This window comes from Scomber japonicus, chromosome 17 (assembly GCF_027409825.1).
Source record: "Scomber japonicus isolate fScoJap1 chromosome 17, fScoJap1.pri, whole genome shotgun sequence".
Lineage (NCBI taxonomy): Eukaryota > Metazoa > Chordata > Actinopteri > Scombriformes > Scombridae > Scomber > Scomber japonicus.
The window spans coordinates 1,944,620-1,970,654 of NC_070594.1; the positions used below are offsets into that span (position 1 = coordinate 1,944,620).

A 26,035-nucleotide genomic window follows, 5' to 3' on the forward strand; every position below is an offset into this window, starting at 1 on the left:
TCAGACTGTAAAATGTTTGTCTGTTATTATCCAACTCTCATAAGAAGAAGTGTCTAAGTTGTCGTAACGCAAGCGTGTGTGTGCGACTCTCCAATAAATAATACTGCAACAGGTAAAATATCAAATGCCTGCACGTATAAATTAAATAAGGCACTCTTATCGTATAATTTAGCATGAAAATAAATGAAATAACATGTCAGATAGCAGACTGTAAAGTTAATTCTTCATCCTGCATAGTTTCCACTGAATGGATGCTCTACTAGCCAACATTACAGCCAATACTTTCATATTAAACACAAGTGCTCCAAAAGTCACACCAAAGTGTAAGTTAACATCTTAATTAACACATTGGTTAAACAGAATGACTGGATGAGTGTTTTAGTTCAGATAATTTTAAGATGATATAAACCGACATTAATTACTCAATGAGTAAATGATCAGAATCTTTGTGTTTCATTGTTTTAGCACAAAGACTGGATTAGAATAAAAGTTACAAACTAAATATTGGTCTGTAGCCTTCAAGCAAAGCAGCCCAAAAAGAGTCATTTCAAGTTGGAGGAACTGAATGAAATGTGATGATGTAACAACAAATATAACTGTGTGATTATGTGCTCTCATGTTGGTTTGCTGTCTCCAGGTAAGACTGAAACTGTAAGAGTTTCAGTGTTTAAACAAACACACTGTGTCTGTATTACACTGGGTTATAGAGTGATGTGTTGATGCTACTGATAATAATGCTGGTATTGATTTTGTATCTGTGTATTGATTCGTAGTGTGGTTAACGAGTGGTTTAGAAGAACGGTTCCCAGTCTGGCTTCTGGGGGCCACCAGGGGTCTTTGAGAGGACTGCACAGGGTTCCCAGCAAAAAGAGATTCATTTAACTTTTATAACTCTAGCTTTCAGTGAATGGATCTTCTTAGAGGAGATTCTTTCAGACAAAATCCTCTCAAACACGTGTCTGTGGTCTGTTGTGAATCTATTCTAGAGTCCTTGACATGAAAACGTTTGATTCTGCTTGTTTCTCAAAATCCCAACAGCTGGATTTTTTAAGCTTCCATTTTATGTCCATTCCTCATTTTTGCTCCTTTGAGAAGCAGAGCAAAAAAAGTTTTGTTATGTTAAATGATGTTATGTTATGTTCCTGGTGTCATTAACTTCTTTGGTTAATACATTAGTCACCTTCAGTCCAAAATGACAGAGGTGTAGCTCTGCTTTTGTTCACAGATGTTACAATGGAACAAGCAATTAGCTTTCACTTCTTCTCAATGTGAGTTCTTTGGTGAAAGTAAACATTAAACAAAAAAAGCTTCCCACACAGAATGCATTTCAGTACTACGGTGTCCTGTATGGGACAAACAGCAATATTTGCTGAATTCTCAGGAGAGTAGACAGCACAACAGTGACACCCTGTGGCTAACGTAGGCTCTGCCTTATATCTGATTCAGATTCAGATGACTTTATTTATCCCAGAGGAAAATTCAGTTTTACCATCTACCAGACCTAACATAAAACAAAAACACACACTGGGCTGTGGCAGAGATAACAGATGAGGACAGATGTGTGTGCTGACACTGTGTGGCCCGCACATACTGACTCACACAAGGTCAGGCAAGTAAAACTGATATTTGTAGCATAAAGTGATAAATAAAAACATTGTAAGATATATTGCACAATGACTCCAGCAGCCTTGTAGAAAAGGTAGAAACACAATACAACCCACCATTTTGGTTAAATGATGAACATAAATCTGCTGATCAGAGGTAAGAAAGTAAAATCTTTGTTTCTGTTAGTTTCCATCACACCTCAGAAAATGTTGAAGTCTTCGTCATGAAGTCATGAACCACTTCTCATTCTTTCTCTGTAGTGTTAAAATCATGAAGTTCAGCCCCACATCATCAGATCTCAGTATGTTTTAAGGTTGATATGATCGTTCTGACTGATTGTCTGACTGCAGGTTTCTTCTTACTGATGTCACTGTGGTCCCACATTTCAGAGTTAATTTAATGAGCCCAGTGTTGTTAGTTCTGATAGAAATGAGACCAAACTCATCGCAGGAGATCATGTTTGAGCAGACTGTGTCCTGGAAGATCAGAGATGCATCTGTGCTCTCTAAGCTAGTTAGCCAAGCTAACAATGTCAGTTAGTTGTAGCTGTGTGGATCAGTTTCTTACTGCAGGTTTATGTAGAAACACCTGATGTGTCGTAGCTGTCGTCCAACAAAACACACAATCTTCAGGATCAACACTGTAGTTACACTTGTTTGATCTCTTCTCTGTTTCCATCAGGATCCATCAGCAGAGACCAGATTCTCCTGAACCTAGTTGTGTGTCCATGAAGAGTGACTGGTCTAATGATCAACCTATTTGTTTCAAACATGGACATCAGTCTGCTGATCAGAGGTCAGACTGTAAAATGTTTGTCTGTTATTATCCAACTCTCATAAGAAGAAGTGTCTAAGTTGTCGTAACGCAAGCGTGTGTGTGCGACTCTCCAATAAATAATACTGCAACAGGTAAAATATCAAATGCCTGCACGTATAAATTAAATAAGGCACTCTTATTGTATAATTTAGCATGAAAATAAATGAAATAACATGTCAGATAGCAGACTGTAAAGTTAATTCTTCATCCTGCATAGTTTCCACTGAATGGATGCTCTACTAGCCAACATTACAGCCAATACTTTCATATTAAACACAAGTGCTCCAAAAGTCACACCAAAGTGTAAGTTAACATCTTAATTAACACATTGGTTAAACAGAATGACTGGATGAGTGTTTTAGTTCAGATAATTTTAAGATGATATAAACCGACATTAATTACTCAATGAGTAAATGATCAGAATCTTTGTGTTTCATTGTTTTAGCACAAAGACTGGATTAGAATAAAAGTTACAAACTAAATATTGGTCTGTAGCCTTCAAGCAAAGCAGCCCAAAAAGAGTCATTTCAAGTTGGAGGAACTGAATGAAATGTGATGATGTAACAACAAATATAACTGTGTGATTATGTGCTCTCATGTTGGTTTGCTGTCTCCAGGTAAGACTGAAACTGTAAGAGTTTCAGTGTTTAAACAAACACACTGTGTCTGTATTACACTGAGTTATAGAGTGAGGTGTTGATGCTACTGATAATAATGCTGGTATTGATTTTGTATCTGTGTATTGATTCGTAGTGTGGTTAACGAGTGGTTTAGAAGAACGGTTCCCAGTCTGGCTTCTGGGGGCCACCAGGGGTCTTTGAGAGGACTGCACAGGGTTCCCAGCAAAAAGAGATTCATTTAACTTTTATAACTCTAGCTTTCAGTGAATGGATCTTCTTAGAGGAGATTCTTTCAGACAAAATCCTCTCAAACACGTGTCTGTGGTCTGTTGTGAATCTATTCTAGAGTCCTTGACATGAAAACGTTTGATTCTGCCTGTTTCTCAAAATCCCAACAGCTGGATTTTTTAAGCTTCCATTTTATGTCCATTCCTCATTTTTGCTCCTTTGAGAAGCAGAGCAAAAAAAGTTTTGTTATGTTAAATGATGTTATGTTATGTTCCTGGTGTCATTAACTTCTTTGGTTAATACATTAGTCACCTTCAGTCCAAAATGACAGAGGTGTAGCTCTGCTTTTGTTCACAGATGTTACAATGGAACAAGCAATTAGCTTTCACTTCTTCTCAATGTGAGTTCTTTGGTGAAAGTAAACATTAAACAAAAAAAGCTTCCCACACAGAATGCATTTCAGTACTACGGTGTCCTGTATGGGACAAACAGCAATATTTGCTGAATTCTCAGGAGAGTAGACAGCACAACAGTGACACCCTGTGGCTAACGTAGGCTCTGCCTTATATCTGATTCAGATTCAGATGACTTTATTTATCCCAGAGGAAAATTCAGTTTTACCATCTACCAGACCTAACATAAAACAAAAACACACACTGGGCTGTGGCAGAGATAACAGATGAGGACAGATGTGTGTGCTGACACTGTGTGGCCCGCACATACTGACTCACACAAGGTCAGGCAAGTAAAACTGATATTTGTAGCATAAAGTGATAAATAAAAACATTGTAAGATATATTGCACAATGACTCCAGCAGCCTTGTAGAAAAGGTAGAAACACAATACAACCCACCATTTTGGTTAAATGATGAACATAAATCTGCTGATCAGAGGTAAGAAAGTAAAATCTTTGTTTCTGTTAGTTTCCATCACACCTCAGAAAATGTTGAAGTCTTCGTCATGAAGTCATGAACCACTTCTCATTCTTTCTCTGTAGTGTTAAAATCATGAAGTTCAGCCCCACATCATCAGATCTCAGTATGTTTTAAGGTTGATATGATCGTTCTGACTGATTGTCTGACTGCAGGTTTCTTCTTACTGATGTCACTGTGGTCCCACATTTCAGAGTTAATTTAATGAGCCCAGTGTTGTTAGTTCTGATAGAAATGAGACCAAACTCATCGCAGGAGATCATGTTTGAGCAGACTGTGTCCTGGAAGATCAGAGATGCATCTGTGCTCTCTAAGCTAGTTAGCCAAGCTAACAATGTCAGTTAGTTGTAGCTGTGTGGATCAGTTTCTTACTGCAGGTTTATGTAGAAACACCTGATGTGTCGTAGCTGTCGTCCAACAAAACACACAATCTTCAGGATCAACACTGTAGTTACACTTGTTTGATCTCTTCTCTGTTTCCATCAGGATCCATCAGCAGAGACCAGATTCTCCTGAACCCAGTTGTGTGTCCATGAAGAGTGACTGGTCTAATGATCAACCTATTTGTTTCAAACATGGACATCAGTCTGCTGATCAGAGGTCAGACTGTAAAATGTTTGTCTGTTATTATCCAACTCTCATAAGAAGAAGTGTCTAAGTTGTCGTAACGCAAGCGTGTGTGTGCGACTCTCCAATAAATAATACTGCAACAGGTAAAATATCAAATGCCTGCACGTATAAATTAAATAAGGCACTCTTATTGTATAATTTAGCATGAAAATAAATGAAATAACATGTCAGATAGCAGACTGTAAAGTTAATTCTTCATCCTGCATAGTTTCCACTGAATGGATGCTCTACTAGCCAACATTACAGCCAATACTTTCATATTAAACACAAGTGCTCACTTATAAAAAGTCACACCAAAGTGTAAGTTAACATCTTAATTAACACATTGGTTAAACAGAATGACTGGATGAGTGTTTTAGTTCAGATAATTTTAAGATAATATAAACCGACATTAATTACTCAATGAGTAAATGATCAGAATCTTTGTGTTTCATTGTTTTAGCACAAAGACTGGATTAGAATAAAAGTTACAAACTAAATATTGGTCTGTAGCCTTCAAGCAAAGCAGCCCAAAAAGAGTCATTTCAAGTTGGAGGAACTGAATGAAATGTGATGATGTAACAACAAATATAACTGTGTGATTATGTGCTCTCATATTGGTTTGCTGTCTCCAGGTAAGACTGAAACTGTAAGAGTTTCAGTGTTTAAACAAACACACTGTGTCTGTATTACACTGAGTTATAGAGTGAGGTGTTGATGCTACTGATAATAATGCTGGTATTGATTTTGTATCTGTGTATTGATTCGTAGTGTGGTTAACGAGTGGTTTAGAAGAACGGTTCCCAGTCTGGCTTCTGGGGGCCACCACCAGGGGTCTTTGAGAGGACTGCACACGGTTCCCAGCAAAAAGAGATTCATTTAACTTTTATAACTCTAGCTTTCAGTGAATGGATCTTCTTAGAGGAGATTCTTTCAGACAAAATCCTCTCAAACACGTGTCTGTGGTCTGTTGTGAATCTATTCTAGAGTCCTTGACATGAAAACGTTTGATTCTGCCTGTTTCTCAAAATCCCAACAGCTGGAATTTTTTAAGCTTCCATTTTATGTCCATTCCTCATTTTTGCTCCCTTGAGAAGCAGAGCAAAAAAAGTTTTGTTATGTTAAATGATGTTATGTTATGTTCCTGGTGTCATTAACTTCTTTGGTTAATACATTAGTCACCTTCAGTCCAAAATGACAGAGGCGTAGCTCTGCTTTTGTTCACAGATGTTACAATGGAACAAGCAATTAGCTTTCACTTCTTCTCAATGTGAGTTCTTTGGTGAAAGTAAACATTAAACAAAAAAAGCTTCCCACACAGAATGCATTTCAGTACTACGGTGTCCTGTATGGGACAAACAGCAACAACAACAACAAAATTCAGTTTTACCATCTACCAGACCTAACATAAAACAAAAACACACACTGGGCTGTGGCAGAGATAACAGATGAGGACAGATGTGTGTGCTGACACTGTGTGGCCCGCACATACTGACTCACACAAGGTGAGGCAAGTAAAACTGATATTTGTAGCATAAAGTGATAAATAAAAACATTGTAAGATATATTGCACAATGACTCCAGCAGCCTTGTAGAAAAGGTAGAAACACAATACAACCCACCATTTTGGTTAAATGATGAACATAAATCTGCTGATCAGAGGTAAGAATGTAAAATCTTTGTTTCTGTTAGTTTCCACCACACCTCAGAAAATGTTGAAGTCTTTGTCATGAAGTCATGAACCACTTCTCATTCTTTCTCTGTAGTGTTAAAAACATGAAGTACAGCACCACATCATCAGATCTCAGTATGTTTTAAGGTTGATATGATCGTTCTGACTGATTGTCTGACTGCAGGTTTCTTCTTACTGATGTCACTGTGGTCCCACATTTCAGAGTTAATTTAATGAGCCCAGTGTTGTTAGTTCTGATAGAAATGAGACCAAACTCATGGCAGGAGATCATGTTTGAGCAGACTGTGTCCTGGAAGATCAGAGATGCATCTGTGCTCTCTAAGCTAGTTAGCCAAGCTAACAATGTCAGTTTGTTGTAGCTGTGTGGATCAGTTTCTTACTGCAGGTTTATGTAGAAACACCTGATGTGTCGTAGCTGTCGTCCAACAAAACACACAATCTTCAGGATCAACACTGTAGTTACACTTGTTTGATCTCTTCTCTGTTTCCATCAGGATCCATCAGCAGAGACCAGATTCTCCTGAACCCAGCTGTGTGTCCATGAAGAGTGACTGGTCTAAGGATGAACCTATTTCCTTCAAACATGGACATCAGTCAGCTGATCAGAGGTCAGGCTGTAAAATGTTTGTCTGTTATTATCCAACTCTCATAAGAAGAAGTTTGATTGACTGAAACAGTTTTTACACACAATGTCCTTATAAATACAAACACACACTCCTCCTACAAAGACTTTTCTAGAAACCACAAACTTTATCTGTATAACAGTTTTTCAACAGAGACAAGGCAGCTTTATTTATATAGCACATTTCATACACAATAGCAACTCAATGTGCTTTACATAAAACATTTAACAGTAAGAATTGGAAACAAAAAACATAAAAACATACAATTTGAAAAATAAAAATAAAACCCAATAATAGTAAAAACATGGAAACATTAAACATACAATTACCCCACCACCCCCTACTAATAATAATTTTTAAAAAACGAGTACAGAAAATTAGAAAGAGAGAAAAATTAAATAATAGAATAAAGCATTAAATATAAGGTTTGCTTTGAAATCATTAACATAACATGTCCTACTTTTCAGGCCTAAAAAAATGTCCGGGGGGAATTTCAAAATTGTCCGGGATTTTGGTCAACAGTCTCAAACACATTAGGCTACCCAGTGCATTGTTTCTATTGACACTCCGTTCCACTACTCCGTTCCAGGTTTCTCTCTCTGACAAATTAGTCACGCCCTTCTCCCCAAATCCAATCACTTTGCATCATGTGCGTGAGCGTGTGTGGGAACTACTGAAAAAAAGAACAGTCAGTAGACTTCACTTCACTTGCTGGGGTTGCCGCTTGATCATCTTCTATCCTCAGTGTCAGTGACAGACAGGCGATAGCACATGTGTGTCCGCCGATTCAACGGCAACAATGCCTAAACGAATGTGTAAATTTACGGAGGAGTTAAAGAAAAAATTCCCGTGCTTCCGTCAGGGTCGTGATTCGTATGAGGCGGAATGTTTGACATGTAAGTCAGGCACGTATGTGTCTGTGGCAAATAAAGGTGCCCACGACCTGCAAGTGCACGTCAGTTCAGCAAAGGGTGGGCAGGTATGGCCAAAAAAGAAGCGTCTTGATCTGCAATGGTGGCCTGTCCTGGGACAAGAATAACGCTTTGAAAGCTGGGTACATTTGCAGCAACATTTGTGTCACTTCATATCACCCCCCCCCCCCCCCCCGACATAGTGTGTCCTCCATTTCAGAAACCCAAATATGGTCACCCTACTCGGCAGTGATTTCCAGAATTTTCTCTGAGATATCGGACACCATGTCGTTGGTAAAACAGAGTATAACAGACTTTGGTGTTTTTGTTGAAAAAGAGTTTTATCTTATTCACAGCTCCGTCACCCACTATCAGCGTCTGAGGCCCAGTGGTTTACTCTTTCTGCAGCCTTTTAGTTTTTGATTTTGCCTCATACCTTTCTCTGGTGCTGGAAGAGGACCTTTCTTTTGGGGAGTCAGGTTCTTGTAAAAGCGGAGCAAATCTGTTCTCTAGTAGAATCCCTTTGTCTTGCGATGGCAGTGTAGGCCACCCAGTTTCATCACGAGTCTCCGGGTGCTGGGTTCTACTGTCTTCCCATATCTGAGGGAAGCGATTTATCTGTACATGGTTTATGCTTTGGCTTTGCACCAATAGAGTTCCAGGGAGGACTACTGGTTGATCTACTGCTGTAACCACCAGCCTTCTGCTTCTTGGTGGTGCTAATTAGCTGTCTGTTAGCCTGCTCCTGTCCACTGATTTGTGTCATCAGTAAAGTGGTTTCATTCCCATATTGTCCATTTACCTCCACATTGACTTCGAGCTGCTGAATTTTTGTCTCCAGTACTGCTATCTTCTGGAGAAGTTTGTGTTAATCATCTGTGGAAAAGGGAGGCATCTTGCTGCTAATTAGCTTAGCTTAGCTTAGCTCCTCAATCCCAGTCACTATAGTGCAGGCTTGTGCTGCTGATAGGCCACACTCACAAAGTCAAAAAGGCTTCAGATACTTTCATAAATTAAGCTCCCTGTGATATAGAATTATCCAGGATCCGCTTTCCATACATTTTGGAGCAAAAGGACAGGATTGCAATGGAAAAAAAGAAAGTAAAGCGAAGCGTCTGCACTCAGGCAAAGCAGGAAACACTCAGAGGTACAAAGTCTTTACAGAGACAAATGATCAGAGGTCAGACAGAACAGCCGAGTATTTTACCTGGATCCACTGTGATAGAACACAACACCTTTTACATTGAGTGTCATTATTTATTCTGAGTGTGAGGATTTTTTTGGGCATCTATACAATGACTTTTATTATCTCTGCTTTATAACCTTAAACGTTATAAACTTCCCTTCTTCAAATTTCCACTAGGAGTTACAGTATAGAAGCTGAAACTGTTTGTTGTTCGGTAGAAGGACTGTGTATCCTTCTCCATGCTGGCATGTACTGAGTAAAAGAGAAAGATTCATCACTCCGTCGTCTGTACTTCTTCAGAAACTTCTAGTAATAAAAATTCTACAACATGAGACTTCATCTTTTCTTCACAGAGTTCATCAGCAGAGCTCAGAGGTTCTCAGTGGTCAGTCTGTCCAGCAGCATCAAACACAGTTGGACTCTATATTTAAGGTGTGTAAATGTAAAGTGTTGTAAGTGACTAAGTAAATGTGAGTGTAAAAATACTGTTCAGTTGCTTTTCTTACTTCTTCTACAAGTGTGGTATATTTAATCACATACTTTTCAATATATAGTTATTAGATCACCACTGTGCTTATTTTCTCAGTAAATGCAGAATCACACACAATTCCTCCTTTATCATAATGCCCTCAGTTTTGATTATCATTAGCAGATAATAGTCAATAATCAAGTTCCTTTTTTAGCAGATACAATATTATTCATTGTCAGTAATTATCACCCATATTTTACACTACAAAAGCACAGCTACTACTGCTAACTACAACAGCCACAGACGAAATACTAAACTACCATTCTGGTCCTAACAGTCTCCATGCTGCACTCTGTAGACCAGCAGCTTTTCAGTCTGTCACTGATCATCTGATGTTGACTTCTACCAGTTACATTTACATTTGATTCTGTTCCAGCTGCTGGAGGAGAACATCAGTAGGTTTGTGAAGAACGAGCTGAAGAAGATGCAGAAGGATCTGAGTCCAGATTACCCAGAATGCTTAGAGAGTCAGAGGGAGGATGAGGAGGTGTTGGACGGTGAGGAGGAGGAGCAGAGGAGGAAGAGCAGAGAGGCATTTCTGAAGATCACAGTGCACTTCCTGAGGAGAATGAAGCAGGAGGAGCTGGCTGAGCGTCTGCAGAGCAGTAAGAGGATTTTAACAGATTTAACATGATGGAGAGGAAATGGAGGCAACATGGGAGAGGTTTATATATCAAACTCTGCTGTTAAGATGATGCACACATCTGCATCAGATATATGAATTCTTTTGAGCTGAAAACAATCAGAAACTTTTTGTCATTTGATAGCTGAATAGATTTCATTGTTGAGCAAAATATAAACATCTACAGTTTAATGTTTACATTCTACCAATTTACTGGAGAATCATCTGATTGATTTCATTTGTTGTTTGTTCATTCAGGAACTCGTGCTGCGGAGTGTCGACGTAAACTCAAGTCTAACCTGCAGAAGAAGTTCCAGTGTCTGTTTGAGGGGATCGCTAAAGCAGGAAACCCAACCCTTCTGAATCAGATCTACACACCGCTCTACATCACAGAGGGAGGGACTGCAGAGGTCAATGATGAACATGAGGTCAGACAGATTGAAACAGCATACAGGAAACCAGACAGACCAGAAACAACAATCAGACAAGAAGACATCTTTAAAGCCTCACGTGAAAGAGATAAACCAATCAGAACAGTGATGACAAAGGGAGTGGCTGGCATTGGGAAAACAGTCTTAACACAGAAGTTCACTCTGGACTGGGCTGAAGACAAAGCCAACCAGGACATACTCTTCACATTTCCATTCACTTTCAGAGAGCTGAATGTGCTGAAAGAGAAAAAGTACAGCTTGGTGGAACTTGTTCATCACTTCTTTACTGAAAGTGAAGAAGCAGTAATCTGCAGGTTTGAAGAGTTTCAGGTTGTGTTCATCTTTGACGGTCTGGATGAGTGTCGACTTCCTCTGGACTTCCACAACACTGAGATCCTGACTGATGTTACAGAGTCCACCTCAGTGGATGTGCTGCTGACAAACCTCATCAGGGGGAAACTGCTTCCCTCTGCTCGCCTCTGGATAACCACACGACCTGCAGCAGCCAATCAGATCCCTCCTGAGTGTGTCGGCATGGTGACAGAGGTCAGAGGGTTCACTGACCCACAGAAGGAGGAGTACTTCAGGAAGAGATTCAGAGATGAGGAGCAGGCCAGCACCATCATCTCCCACATCAAGAAATCACGAAGCCTCCACATCATGTGCCACATCCCAGTCTTCTGCTGGATCGTTGCTACAGTTCTGGAGGATGCGTTGAAAAGCAGAGAGGGAGGAGAGCTGCCCAAGACCCTGACTGAGATGTACATCCTCTTCCTGGTGCTTCAGGCCAAACTGAAGAACGTCAAGTATGACGGAGGAGCTGAGACAGATCCACACTGGAGTCCAGAGAGCAGGAAGATGATTGAGTCTCTGGGAAAACTGGCTTTTGAGCAGCTGCAGAAAGGCAACCTGATCTTCTATGAATCAGACCTGACAGAGTGTGGCATTGATATCAGAGCAGCCTCAGTGTGCTCAGGAGTGTTCACACAGGTCTTTAAAGAGGAGAGAGGGCTGTACCAGAACAAGGTGTTCTGCTTCGTCCATCTGAGTGTTCAGGAGTTTCTGGCTGCTCTTCATGTCCATCTGACATTCATCAAGTCTGGAGTCAATCTGCTGGCAGAAGAACAAACAACATCCCAGACACATGTCTACCAGAGTGCTGTGGACGAGGCCTTAAAGAGTCCAAATGGACACCTGGACTTGTTCCTCCGCTTCCTCCTGGGTCTTTCACTGCAGACCAATCAGACTCTCCTACGAGGTCTGCTGACACAGACAGGAAGTAGCTCAAAGACCAATCAGGAAACAGTCAAGTACATCAAGAAGAAGATCAGTGAGAATGTGTCTGCAGAGAGAAGCATCAATCTGTTCCACTGTCTGAATGAACTGAATGATCGTTCTCTAGTGGAGGAGATCCAACAGTACCTGAGATCAGGAAGTCTCTCTACAGATAAACTGTCTCAGTGGTCAGCTCTGGTCTTTATCTTACTGTCATCAGGAAAATATCTGGATGTGTTTGACCTGAAGAAATACTCTGCTTCAGAGGAGGCTCTTCTGAGGCTGCTGGAAGTGGTCAAAGCTTCAAGTAAAGCCTTGTAAGTGGATGTAGGAACATTTCAAATATTTTCAATTTTTAATTATGATGAATAAAATATTTTGTTTTTGTTATCCTTTCTTCAGGCTGAATGGCTGTAACCTCTCAGAGAGAAGCTGTGCAGCTCTGTCCTCAATTCTCAGCTCCCAGTCCTCGAGTCTGAGAGAGCTGGACCTGAGTAACAACAACCTACAGGATTCAGGAGTGAAGGAGCTTTCTGCTGGACTGGAGAGTCCACACTGTACACTGGAAACACTCAGGTCAGGATAGAGCATGTATATTCATTATCTTGAACAATGACAATAAAGCTGATTCTGAGACTTTTTATACAGTTGACACAGTTGCTGTTTTACATTCAAATTAAAGACAGATATCCTGTACAACATCTATAGGATTCAGGTATTTATATGATCAAAAGCATTGTGTTATCAACCTTTTTATATTTCCAGTCTGTCAGGATGCCAGATCACAGAAGAAGGCTGTGCTTCTCTGGCCTCAGCTCTGAGCTTTAACCCCTCCCATCTGAGAGATCTGGACCTGAGTAACAACAACCTGCAGAATTCAGGATTGAAGCAGCTTTCTGCTGGACTGGAGAGTCAACACTGTACACTGAAAAGTCTCAGGTCAGGATAAAGCATGTATAATTTCATTGTCTTGAACAATGACAATAAAGCTGATTCTGAGACTTTTTATACAGTTGATACAGTTGCTGTTTTACATTCAAATAAATGTCAATTGTTCTACACAACATCAGTAGTATTCTGGTACATATATGACCAAACACATTGTGCTATCAAACTTTTATATTTCCAGTCTGTCAAGATGTCAGATCACAGTGGAAGGCTGTGCTTCTCTGGCCTCAGCTCTGAGCTCCAACCCCTCCCATCTGAGAAAGCTAGACCTGAGTAACAACAACCTGCAGGATTCAGGAGTGAAGCAGCTTTCTGCCAGACTGGAGGATCCACACTGGAGAATGGAAAGTCTCAGGTCAGGATAAAGCATGTATAATTTCATTGTCTTGAACAATGACAATAAAGCTGATTCTAAGACTTTTTATACAGTTGACACAGTTGCTGTTTTACATTCAAATTAAAGACAGATATCCTGTACAACATCTATAGGATTCAGGTATTTATATGATCAAAAGCATTGTGTTATCAACCTTTTTATATTTCCAGTCTGTCAGGATGCCAGATCACAGAAGAAGGCTGTGCTTCTCTGGCCTCAGCTCTGAGCTTTAACCCCTCCCATCTGAGAGATCTGGACCTGAGTAACAACAACCTGCAGGATTCAGGATTGAAGCAGCTTTCTGCTGGACTGGAGAGTCAACACTGTACACTGAAAAGTCTCAGGTCAGGATAAAGCATGTATAATTTCATTGTCTTGAACAATGACAATAAAGCTGATTCTGAGACTTTTTATACAGTTGATACAGTTGCTGTTTTACATTCAAATAGATGTCAATTGTTCTACACAACATCAGTAGTATTCTGGTACATATATGACCAAACACATTGTGCTATCAAACTTTTATATTTCCAGTCTGTCAAGATGTCAGATCACAGTGGAAGGCTGTGCTTCTCTGGCCTCAGCTCTGAGCTCCAACCCCTCCCATCTGAGAAAGCTAGACCTGAGTGACAACAACCTGCAGGATTCAGGAGTGAAGCAGCTTTCTGCCAGACTGGAGGATCCACACTGGAGAATGGAAAGTCTCAGGTCAGGATAAAGCATGTATAATTTCATTGTCTTGAACAATGACAATAAAGCTGATTCTAAGACTTTTTATACAGTTGACACAGTTGCTGTTTTACATTCAGATTAATGGCAATTATTCTGTGCGACATCTATAGGATTCAGGTATTTATGTCATTAAAAACATTATGTTGTCAACCTTTTTATATGTCCAGTCTGTCAGGATGTCAGATCACAGAGGAAGGCTGTGCATCTCTGGCCTCAGCTCTGAACTCCAACCCCTCCCATCTAAGAGAGCTGGACCTGAGTGACAACAACCTGCAGGATTCAGGAGTGAAGGAGCTTTCTGCTGGACTGGAGAGTCCACACTGTACACTGGAAACACTCAGGTCAGGATAAAGCATGTATATTCATTATCTTGAACAATGACAATAAAGCTGATTCTGAGACTTTTTATACAGTTGACACAGTTGCTGTTTTACATTCAAATTAAAGACAGATATCCTGTACAACATCTATAGGATTCAGGTATTTATATGATCAAAAGCATTGTGTTATCAACCTTTTTTATATTTCCAGTCTGTCAGGATGCCAGATCACAGAAGAAGGCTGTGCTTCTCTGGCCTCAGCTCTGAGCTTTAACCCCTCCCATCTGAGAGAGCTGGACCTGAGTAACAACAACCTGCAGGATTCAGGAGTGAAGGAGCTTTCTGCTGGACTGGAGAGTCCACACTGTACACTGGAAACACTCAGGTCAGGATAAAGCATGTATAATTTCATTATCTTGAACAATGACAATATAGCTGATTCTGAGACTTTTTATACCTTTTATACCTTTTTATATGTCCAGTCTGTCAGGATGTCAGATCACAGAGGAAGGCTGTGCATCTCTGGCCTCAGCTCTGAACTCCAACCCCTCCCATCTGAGAGAGCTGGACCTGAGTGACAACAACCTCCAGGATTCAGGATTGAAGCAGCTTTCTGCTGGACTGGAGGATCCATGCTGGAGACTGGACACTCTCAGGTATGGACAGACAGGTGTTGTAGTCAAGAGTCGAGACCATTCCTGTAATCATAATCATGTGGCTCAATATTTACATTATTCCTCTGCTAAAAACAAAAGCATTACGTAGGAGTGTTAGTAAAATACAAATGGATGTACAGTAGGGCTGTGTGATATGATGATATACAGTCACCGGCCACTTCATTTGGCAAACCTGTGTAATCTAATTCAGTTCAGTACAATAGCTCTGTTATAAATTCTTCCAGTTGTTGTTAACTTTGTCAAAAAAGTGATTCCTAATATTTTGCCCCTCTCATGTATGTTAATAGACTAGGGCTGAACGATTTTAGGAAAAGATCTAATTGCGATTTTTCTGGCAGATATTGCGATTTCGATTTGATTCATGATTTCCTTCAAATCAAGCTTCAGTGCAATATTCACAATGTACAGTAACATTAAAACATTAAAAGCAAGGATAAGAACTAAAGACCAATGGCAGTTATTACAAATGACGAACTAAAAGAGTACTTTAAAAAAAGTATTGCAAAAAATCCTTAATTGTGTTAATTTACAAAAAAAAGTTAAATAGAATTCAAAACAATTCCAATAAAGGAAAAAAGGATCTTGCCCAACAGTCAAGTAGGTAGGTCAAGGTCAGTCTTTTATGGCTCAAGAGATCTAGCTTATCAACATCTATAGCAGCAGTTAAGGTACTTTATTCAACCCTACTGTATATTAAGATGGTAATAAAATACAACTCAAATATCTTTTTTTAAACAAAGGCTGACACCACAAGTCAGGGTGAAGTGCAGAACAAATAAAATCCCAAAAGTACTAAATCAACAATAATACTCGCTTCCCTGACATCTTTACATCACTCTTTACAATTTTTTTGTCAAGAAAACCAGCATTTACACTCTGCGTACAGCTGTGGGATGGCAACCTGGTTGAAGTAGGTGCGGGACATCTCTCTGTGTCTCCGCTGCTCTGTTCATACGGAGTTACACGGGCAAAACATGCTGTAATTGTATTCTGTTTGCTACAGTGGGCCTGCGTATCATTTTCACCAGACTTTTTCATCATGCACTCGTCATGCAAATGCTTGTGTTGATTTTTCAAGTGCCGGTACAAATTGGTTGTGTTTCCCCTGGATGTTGCAACTTTAGCGCTTTTTGCACAGTACCTGTTTCTGGTGCACGTCTGTAGCCTCAAACCCGAAACACTCCCAAATGACCGATGTGCTGGTTTTCTTGGGGATTAAATCCCTTAACTCCGCTTCTGGTCCAGCTGAAGCTATTTCTGAATAATTATAATTAAGGAGCCGGTTATTTCAATCAGAAAACAATAAATCGTTCAGCCCTATAATAGACTGTACAAAATATTATGAACACCATTTAATATAATATCCAACATGAGTCCTAACTGCTGTTCAACATGAAGCAGTGTTCCTCAGTTTGTCAGAGTGACACAGAAACAGGCTGAAACTCATCTGAGATGAGGATCTCTAACTGTCCATCACTGTTCTCCACTCACATCACTCCACCATCATTATTCACACTCAAAGCTCTGTGTGTGTTGTGTTGAAGGACAGAGAAGCAGCACAGACCAGACTCTGCGGGACCTAAACCTGGACCTGGACCTGGACCTGGACCTGGGCCTGAACCTGGACCTAAACCCAGACTTAAACCTAAACTTAAACCTAAACCTGGACCTAAACCAAGACTTAAACCTAAACCTAAACTTAAACCTAAACCTGAAGCTAAACCTGGACCTGAACCTGGACCTGGACCTGAACCTGTACCTGGACCTGAACTTGAACCTGGACTTGGATCTGGACCTGAACCTGATCCTAGATTTGGATCTGGACCTGGACCTGGACCTGGATCTGGACCTGGACCTGGACCTGAACCTGGACCAATGATGAGTGACGGGTCTATGGATGAACCTATTTTCGTCAAACATGAACCTGAACCTGGACCTGGACCTGAACCTGGACCTGAACCTGAACCTGGACCTGGACCTGGACCTGGGCTTGAACCTGGACCTGATCCTGGACCTGGACCTGGGCCTGGGCCTGGACCTGGGCCTGAGCCTGAACCTAAACCTGGACCTGGACCTGGACCTGGACCCAGCTGTGTGTCCGTGATGAGTGACAGGTCTATGGATGATCAGAGGTCAGAATATAAAATGTTTTGTCTGTTTTTCTCCTGAGAAGAGGTGTGGTGTCTTTGTTGTGATCACTTCATTGATTCTTCACTATTGACTCTTTATTATTAATTAATGTCACATTTGCAGATCTCAGTACAAATATCAAACCCAGAGTTAAAACAGTTGGATTCTGGTTTGAGAGACTGTAAGAACATTTAAACACAGTTCTTCATCATGTGACACATTCACAGCTCTTGTGTTGATTTTTCAAGTGCCGGTATAAATTGGTTGTGTTTCCCCTGGATGTTGCAACTTTAGCGCTTTTTGCACAGTACCTGTTTCTGGTGCACGTCTGTAGCCTCAAACCCGAAACACTCCCAAATGACCGATGTGCTGGTTTTCTTGGGGATTAAATCCCTTAACTCCGCTTCTGGTCCAGCTGAAGCTATTTCTGAATAATTATAATTAAGGAGCCGGTTAATACTGATTGGTTAGCGTGACCTAGCATGCCGCTTCTGATTGGTGAGCTTGGCAGGATGGTAGGGAGACGGCATGTATGTGTAAAATAGTTGACACAACAGATCGTGGGTCAGTCAGGAGCACTGCAAAAACCGCAGCTTTGGCGATCACATGATCGCGTTGTCTGAAATCGCAATTTCAATCAGAAAACAATAAATCGTTCAGCCCTATAATAGACTGTACAAAATATTATGAACACCATTTAATATAATATCCAACATGAGTCCTAACTGCTGTTCAACATGAAGCAGTGTTCCTCAGTTTGTCAGAGTGACACAGAAACAGGCTGAAACTCATCTGAGATGAGGATCTCTAACTGTCCATCACTGTTCTCCACTCACATCACTCCACCATCATTATTCACACTCAAAGCTCTGTGTGTGTTGTGTTGAAGGACAGAGAAGCAGCACAGACCAGACTCTGCGGGACCTGGACCTGGGCCTGAACCTGGACCTAAACCCAGACTTAAACCTAAACTTAAACCTAAACCTGGACCTAAACCAAGACTTAAACCTAAACCTAAACTTAAACCTAAACCTGAAGCTAAACCTGGACCTGAACCTGGACCTGGACCTGAACCTGTACCTGGACCTGAACTTGAACCTGGACTTGGATCTGGACCTGAACCTGATCCTGGACCTGGACCTGGACCTGGACCTGGACCTGGACCTGAACCTGGACCAATGATGAGTGACGGGTCTATGGATGAACCTATTTTCGTCAAACATGAACCTGAACCTGGTCCTGGACCTGGACCTGGACCTGGACCTGGACCTGGGCTTGAACCTGGACCTGATCCTGGACCTGGACCTGGACCTGGGCCTGAGCCTGAACCTGAACCTGGACCTGGACCTGAACCTGGACCTGAACCCAGCTGTGTGTCCATGATGAGTGACGGGTCTATGGATGATCAGAGGTCAGAATATACTTTTCTTTGTCTGTTTCTCTCCATTTCTCCTGTGAAGAGGTTTGATGTCTTTGTCATGATCACTTCATTGATTCTTCACTATTGACTCTTTATTATTAATTAATGTCACATTTGCAGATCTCAGTACAAATATCAAACCCAGAGTTAAAACAGTTGGATTCTGGTTTGAGAGACTGTAAGAACATTTAAACTTAGCACAGTTCTTCATCATGTGACACATTCACAGATCTCAGCATCCATCATCTAAACCTTTGTATGTTCTCAGGAGCAGCAGCGTCTTCCAGCTCAAACCTCAACACATTTAAACACATTATGTCACACAAATCAAATCTGAAGAAAACAGCACACTTCTCTCATGCTATCAAAATGGAAAATTTTAGGGTTAATTTTTACAATAAATTTTGATTGAGTTTTAGTCATAATTGAGTCATGTACATAGTTTTAGTTTTAGTGGACTAAATATCATTAGATTATAGATTATGTCTATATAGTATAATAAAGTTTAAAGGATAATGCTTTTTTAAAGTTAGTGTTGAATGAGTGAAGTCATTATTCCTACTAGATGAAATGAATGTTATATTTATCTGTTATTGAATGGTAGGAAGGTTTGAATGGTTCATACACACAGACATATCTTTATTTACCTGGCTTGGCCATAAAAGAGCATCTCAATAACAATAATCAGCTGCTAATGTTGCTTCAAGTTTGAAGTGGAGACAGATGACAGAATAAAGTCCAGTGTGTCTCTCTGTTATATTTAGTTTTCTGATTCATCATCTAGTTAAAAATCTGTTAATTATCCGTCTGATCAACAAAAGAAACAGAAACAACTTTCTTCATTTATCAGACACATTTTTCTTTTCATGTTATTTCCTCCATTAACTGTTATTATGGATGGATATTATATGTTGTTATGGATCAAATGAACATAAGGAAGAGTTTGTCTGTCACATTTTAAACATATTTATATTTGACATAATGTGTCATCATTTCCATGTGAGCGTCTGGTTTGATATGAGTTTACTTAGTTTATTGAGTTACATCATATCAATTATTCCTCAAACATTCACCCTGATAAAACAAATCACTATTTAAAAACACTCTGTGAATTCATTATTTAATAACTCTGAATATGACCAATCAGAATATCAATAAATAACAGACGAATATTCAGATACAAATAATGCATAAATAACATTCTGCCAGTAGTAATGTTTCATATGTCTCTGAGCAGCACACAGTAGATACACAGCAGGAATGTTTGTTAAATATATTATAATATAATATAATATGATATAATATAAACTAGTAAGTGGACCTAAAGTTGTTGTTTAATTAAACTTTCATGATCTCCTGAGGCCTGTACTACGAAGCTGGATTAACCTATCCAGGATATCTCTCCGTTACCTGGGTTGACTTAACCAGATCTTCGCAGTCTAGGATAGCTGGTTATCAACTCGGTAAATCAACCCAGGGTTTTCCAATCTGGATCTCTGCGCGTTCACATAAAGGGGAGGTGTTTGCAGCGTCTGACCAATCACAAACATGCAGAAACCCTGCAGAGCTACTTTACCATGGAGGAGCAGACAATTATTCTTCATAAATATGAAGAATTCAATCACATCATCCGGGCCAAAAGCAACACTGTTGCCGCAGCAAGAGCCAGGAAGGAATGCTGGCAGAAAATTGCCGACTATGTTAATGTGTAAATTCATGAGATCATACAATATTAATTTATCAGACAATATAAACGGACAGCACTCTGATCACACAATGTCACTTTATTACGGCACAGACGTTTGGGGCAGATCGCTTCCTCAGTGCCCTTCCTTTCATAAGAGACATTAAGTTAGTTTAATATTCAACATTCAAAATACAAACCTATTATGCTTCAACCATTTGAGTGAATGATTTCAAACCAACTGTATAACATACAGAATAATATCCCTCATGTGCCTCAATGATTATTTTTTAAATATATATTTTGGCCAATTAAAAAATTGCATCTATCCCTAAAAGCTCATTCTCTCCTAAGCGCTCCTCTCACGATCCACGTGTTTACAGGATCTTTTAAGAATGGGCAGGTCATTTTCTAAGAGAGCTGATTGGTCAGGAGGTGGTGCTTTTGTACTCATTGATCTCTTATCCAGAACATAACCTGCTCCGGAGCAGGTTAGCCGTTCAGCATAAGTTACCATGGTGATTTACCCCGGTAAGAAGTGAACCAGCTTCGTAGTACGGAAAACCCAGAGTTAACCCTGAAGTTATCTCGATAAGAGAAAATCCAGCTTCGTAGTACAGGCCTCTGGTGTCATGAACTTAAGGTTATGGATATAACTTTGGTTCTCTGATTAGCATTGTGAGTGTCTCACTATGGGAACGCATCCTGCATGACCTCATCAGAAGCACAAATAACATTACGCCAGCCGCAATTGGCTGGCATCAGTGACGTCTATGTCAGTAGGGGACGGGACCCTCCTCTTATACAGTGGGGCAAAAAAGTATTTAGTCAGCCACCAATTGTGCAAGTTCTCCCACTTAAAAAGATGAGAGAAGCCTGTAATTTTCATCATAGGTACACTTCAACTATGAGAGACAGAATGGGGGGGAAGAATCCAGGAAATCACATTGTTGGATTTTTAATGAATTAATTGGTAAATTCCTCGGTAAAATAAGTATTTGGTCACCTACAAACAAGCAAGATTTCTGGCTCTCACAGACCTGTGACTTCTTCTTTAAGAGGCTCCTCTGTCCTCCAATCGTTACCTGTATTAATGGCACCTGTTTGAACTCGTTATCAGTATAAAAGACACCTGTCCACAACCTCAAACAGTCACATTCCAAACTCCACTATGGCCAAGACATAAGAGCTGTCAAAGGACACCAGAAACAAAATTGTAGACCTGCACCAGGCTGGGAAGCCTGAATCTGCAATAGGTAAGCAGCTTGGTGTGAAGAAATCAACACAAGAACACAGAACCACACGGGGGAACCTACTGAATGACAGAGAGCTGCAGAGAGCTGGGACCAAAGTAACAAAGGCTACCATCAGTAACACACTACGCCGCCAGGGACTCAAATCCTGTGGTGCCAGACATGTCCCCCTGCTTAAGCCAGTACATGTCCAGGCCCGTCTGAAGTTTGCTAGAGAGCATTTGGATTATCCAGAAGAGGATTGGGAGACTGTCATATGGTCAGATGAAACCAAAATAGAACTTTTTGGTAAAAACTCAACTTGTCATGTTTGGAGGAGAAAGAATGCTGAGTTGCATCCAAAGAACACCATACCTACTGTCAAGCATGGGGGTGGAAACATCATGCTTTGGGGCTGTTCTTCTGCAAAGGGCCCAGGACGACTGATCCATGTAAAGGAAAGAATGAATGGGGCCATGTATCGTGAGATTTTGAGTGAAAACCTCCTTCCATCAGCGAGGGCATTGAAGATGAAACGTGGCTGGGTCTTTCAGCATGACAATAATCCCAAACACACCGCCCGGGCAACGAAGGAGTGGCTTCGTAAGAAGCATTTCAAGGTCCTGGAGTGGCCTAGTCAGTCTCCAGATCTCAACCCCATAGAAAATCTTTGGAGGGAGTTGAAAGTCTGTGTTGCCCAGCGACAGCCCCAAAACGTCACTGCTCTCGGGGAGATCTGCATGGAGGAATGGGCCAAAATACCAGCAACAGTGTGTGAAAACCTTGTGAAGACTTACAGAAAACGACCTCTGTCATTGCCAACGAAGGGTATATAACAAAGTACTGAGATAAACTTTTGTTATTGACCAAATACTTATTTTCCACCATCATTTTCAAATACATTCTATAAAAATAAGACAATGTGATTTTCTGGATTTTCTTTTTCTCATTTTCTCAGTTGACGTATACCTATGATGAAAATTACAGGCCTCTCATCTTTTTAAGTGGGAGAACTTGCACAATTGGTGGCTGACTAAATACTTTTTTGCCCCACTGTATATTAGGCTGACATAGTGGCAATCGTCATTCAAAACAAGCTCACCTCTTCCTAGCTTACACAGCAAGGAAGGTGGTCTGGTGAGACACTCACTCATGCTAATCAAAGAACCGGGGTTATATCCATAACCTTAAGTTCTCTTTCATAGCAAACGTTTTGTGTCTCACTATGGGAAAAATACTGACTCCCGGATTGCCAGACATGCCTGTAACAAAGACAACTGTCCCAAGTGGCACTTCACAGGGAAGGAGCCACGCTCCAGGAAGAGCCTGCACAGAGGACTGAATGTGCGAGAGTTGGAGCTGTGACATCCAACCTATAAAACCTAGCAAATGTGTGGGGCGAGGCCCGCACACCGCTTGAATAGAAACTCCTTTAAAAAGAGCCCACAAAGTCGCTAGGCCTCTAGTGGAATGCACACTTAGGCCAGCCGCAGGCTGGTGACCCTTGCTAGTGTATGCCAGGGCAATAGCACCTACAATCCAATGAGAAAGACACTGTTTGGAGACAGGCTTTCCCACATGTGGTTTCACCCATGACAGAAACAACTGTTCACTTCGTATGAAACTCTAGGTCCTGTCCAAGTAAATTCGCAGTGCACGAACCGGACATAGAGTATGCAACCACTGACTCTCCTCAGAGGAGAAAGGCGGGGGTTGGAAAGCAGCCAGATCCACAGGGGAGCATGACCCCAACACGTTTGGAATAAAGGCTGGGTTAGGTTGCATACTGAACTTAGTATTCCCTGAGGAAAAATGCATACATGCCTGATGCACAGAAAACACATGGATCTCACCAATGCGCTTAGCTGAAGCCAAAGCCAGCAACAAGGCCGTCTTCAAGCACAACATTTTCAGCTCCACTTGCTTTAGGGGTTCGAAGGGCGGACAGGAAAGATCATCCAGCACAGTGGGAAGATCCCACGGTGGAGCCAGTGGCCTAGAGGTAGGCAGTTTACGGCGTGCCCTCTTTATAAATTGGCAGACTAAAGGGTGTTGACCCACCACCTTCCCCTCAAAACCAACATGGCAGGATGAAATAGCTGCAAAGTACAACAGTTGAAAAAGCCTTATCCTTTTCAATAAGGTCCTGTAAGAATGACAGAATCACAGTTACAGAACACTGAAAAGGGATAGCTTGTAACTGTAAGCACCAGCTCTCAAACATACACCACTTATGCTCATACAGCGTCCTGGTTGAGGACGCTCTGGCGCACTGAATAGTATCAATAACATTGAGAGGAAGTCCGACCATATTCAAATTGAAGGTGAACAGCCAGCAGCTCCAGACAATTTATGTGGGAAGAAAGCATGTGAGGATCCCACCTCCCGTTCGCTGTTCTCACCTCGTGCGTGGCACCCCAGCCCACCAGAGAAGCGTCTGTGGTGATCACTTTCCTGGCTAGGATGGATCCCATAGTAACCCCCTGAGTCAGAAAACCTGGGCGAAGTGCCAGCGAGCAGTCCGTGGAAACCCTCACCCGGCGGTGACTGTCGCGGTGGGGTCCAGACCCAGAGACGCCACCCAGTGCTGAATGCCCCTCATATATAAATGTCCGAGTCGTATAGCCACCACAGAGGAGGCCATCAGACCCAGCAGCCTCTGGCATTGTTTGAGGGTAACCATGTTGCCTCTGCGAAACAGTGTAGAGAGAATCCAGACTGAGCCCTATGAAAGTAATGCGTTGCACAGGGGTTGTAATGCTCTTTTCCACATTTATCTGAAAACCCAGATTCGCCAGGTGTCAAGTGAAAGCATCTGTGTCGAGGAAGCTGCCACTAGCCAGTCGTCTATGTATGTGGCCTCTCCCCTGTCCCCTAGCCTATCCCCTGGAACGCAAAACGCAGATATTTCTGGTGTGGGTGATATACGGGAATGTGAAAGTAAGCGTCCCTCAGCTCGATTGATGTTAACCAGTCGCCTGTACACACGAAACACAGCAGAGAAGCGTGCGTCAACATCCTGAATTTGTATTTCCTTAGATAATGGTTTAACGGAGGTCCAAAATGTCTTTCATCCCCCTCCCCCCCCTTCTTTGGGACTAGGAAATACCTCGAGTAGAAACCGCTGTGGGACTCCTCGTGAGGGACAACTCTGATAGCTGCTTTTCTTCGGAGAGTGTAAACTTCTTCCAGGAGAATATTGGCAGAGCATGAGAGTAAATTATTTCTCTGAACTGAGGTGGACCCATTTCGACAGAGTACAAGTGACCCAGCCTTCCCTGTGTAGAGAGAGAGGGCTGACGACCACTCTGTCAAAGCTGGTGTGTTGGCAACCTCTTGTGGTTGGGGTGCGCAACACGTATTGTCCACGTGCTCCATTGCCACCGGCACGGGGCATGGAAGCGCATGGGCTGTCTGAGTTGTCACAGCCGTGGGGATGTTGCACCCTACAGCCTGTGTTATGACAGACATGGTTGATTTGTTTTCCAACACATCTTTTGTTTTGTATTTTTTTATGCTTGACAGTGTCCTTGGCATTTTCATTACAGAATGCATGAACAAAATGCTTATGTGACAACACTGAAAACACTGATTATGTTTCAGTTTGGTGGGCACCGGAACATGAACGTCCACCCGATTTATGCACTCTGTGTGGAACAGGTCCCGTCAAACTTGCTCTGGAACGGAGCAGGGAGGGGATGGAGCAGAAGGGGAGAAACAGGGCTTGCTCTCCCCCTGAGGAGAGGCTATCAGGCCGGCCACTTCTTCCTCCCGTTCGCAGTCTGGAGGAGGAGGCAGTGGCGCAATTTGAGGTCTGGGCTGACGAGATTGCCTCCTGGACCACAGGTTCTTGGGACCTCTGGGAGCCTGCGGGCCTGCCTGCGCTTTAGATATCTTCGGGATTCTGCGCGTATGATGACTGGTGTCGCACCGTGCAAGCGGCAAATTGAGCTCTCCTCGGCAGGCAAAGTTTCAGCACCTCATTGTCTCTCTTTTTCTCCTCACATCTCTTCTGCATGGAGGTGACGGCCGCACCGAAGAGATCATGAGGGACAACCGGGATATCAAGGAGCCGTAGGACGTGGTCCGTTATGACGCAGATTTCTTCCCACAGGGTGGTATCTGGTTTGGAGGTCATGTCCTCTTCTAGTTCAGCCTGGTAAGCCATCAGAATAGAAGAAGCGTTGAGGGCTCTCACCGTCAGAGCCGCTGCTTTGTAGCACTGGAAGCAGCCTGTCTTCGAGGAGAGAGAGGGAGCCGAGGAAGACATGGAAGCCTTCGGGTGGAGGTGAGACGCCACCAGCCATCAATGGATGGCATCTGGTGGACACTGTGGGTCTCCATCCCCTCGCAATCCAACAGAGAGCTACCCATGATGGGGTGTTTCTCGCTGTAGGCCTCTTTTTCCAGGTCACGGCTATCTCGTTGAGTAGCTC

The 26,035-nt window shown here is 41.8% G+C and overlaps 1 protein-coding gene across 1 annotated transcript in view; it reads left to right on the forward strand.

The window, feature by feature from the left end:
• The window catches only part of LOC128377460 (NACHT, LRR and PYD domains-containing protein 5-like), a 172,787-nt gene that overhangs the window by 55,761 nt on the left and 90,991 nt on the right, over positions 1-26,035 (forward strand). Inside the window, exons 7-8 of the mRNA XM_053337412.1 lie at positions 12,483-12,656; positions 14,939-15,112. Coding sequence (XP_053193387.1) covers positions 12,483-12,656; positions 14,939-15,112 — 348 coding nt within the window. The remainder of the gene's footprint in view (positions 1-12,482; positions 12,657-14,938; positions 15,113-26,035) is intronic.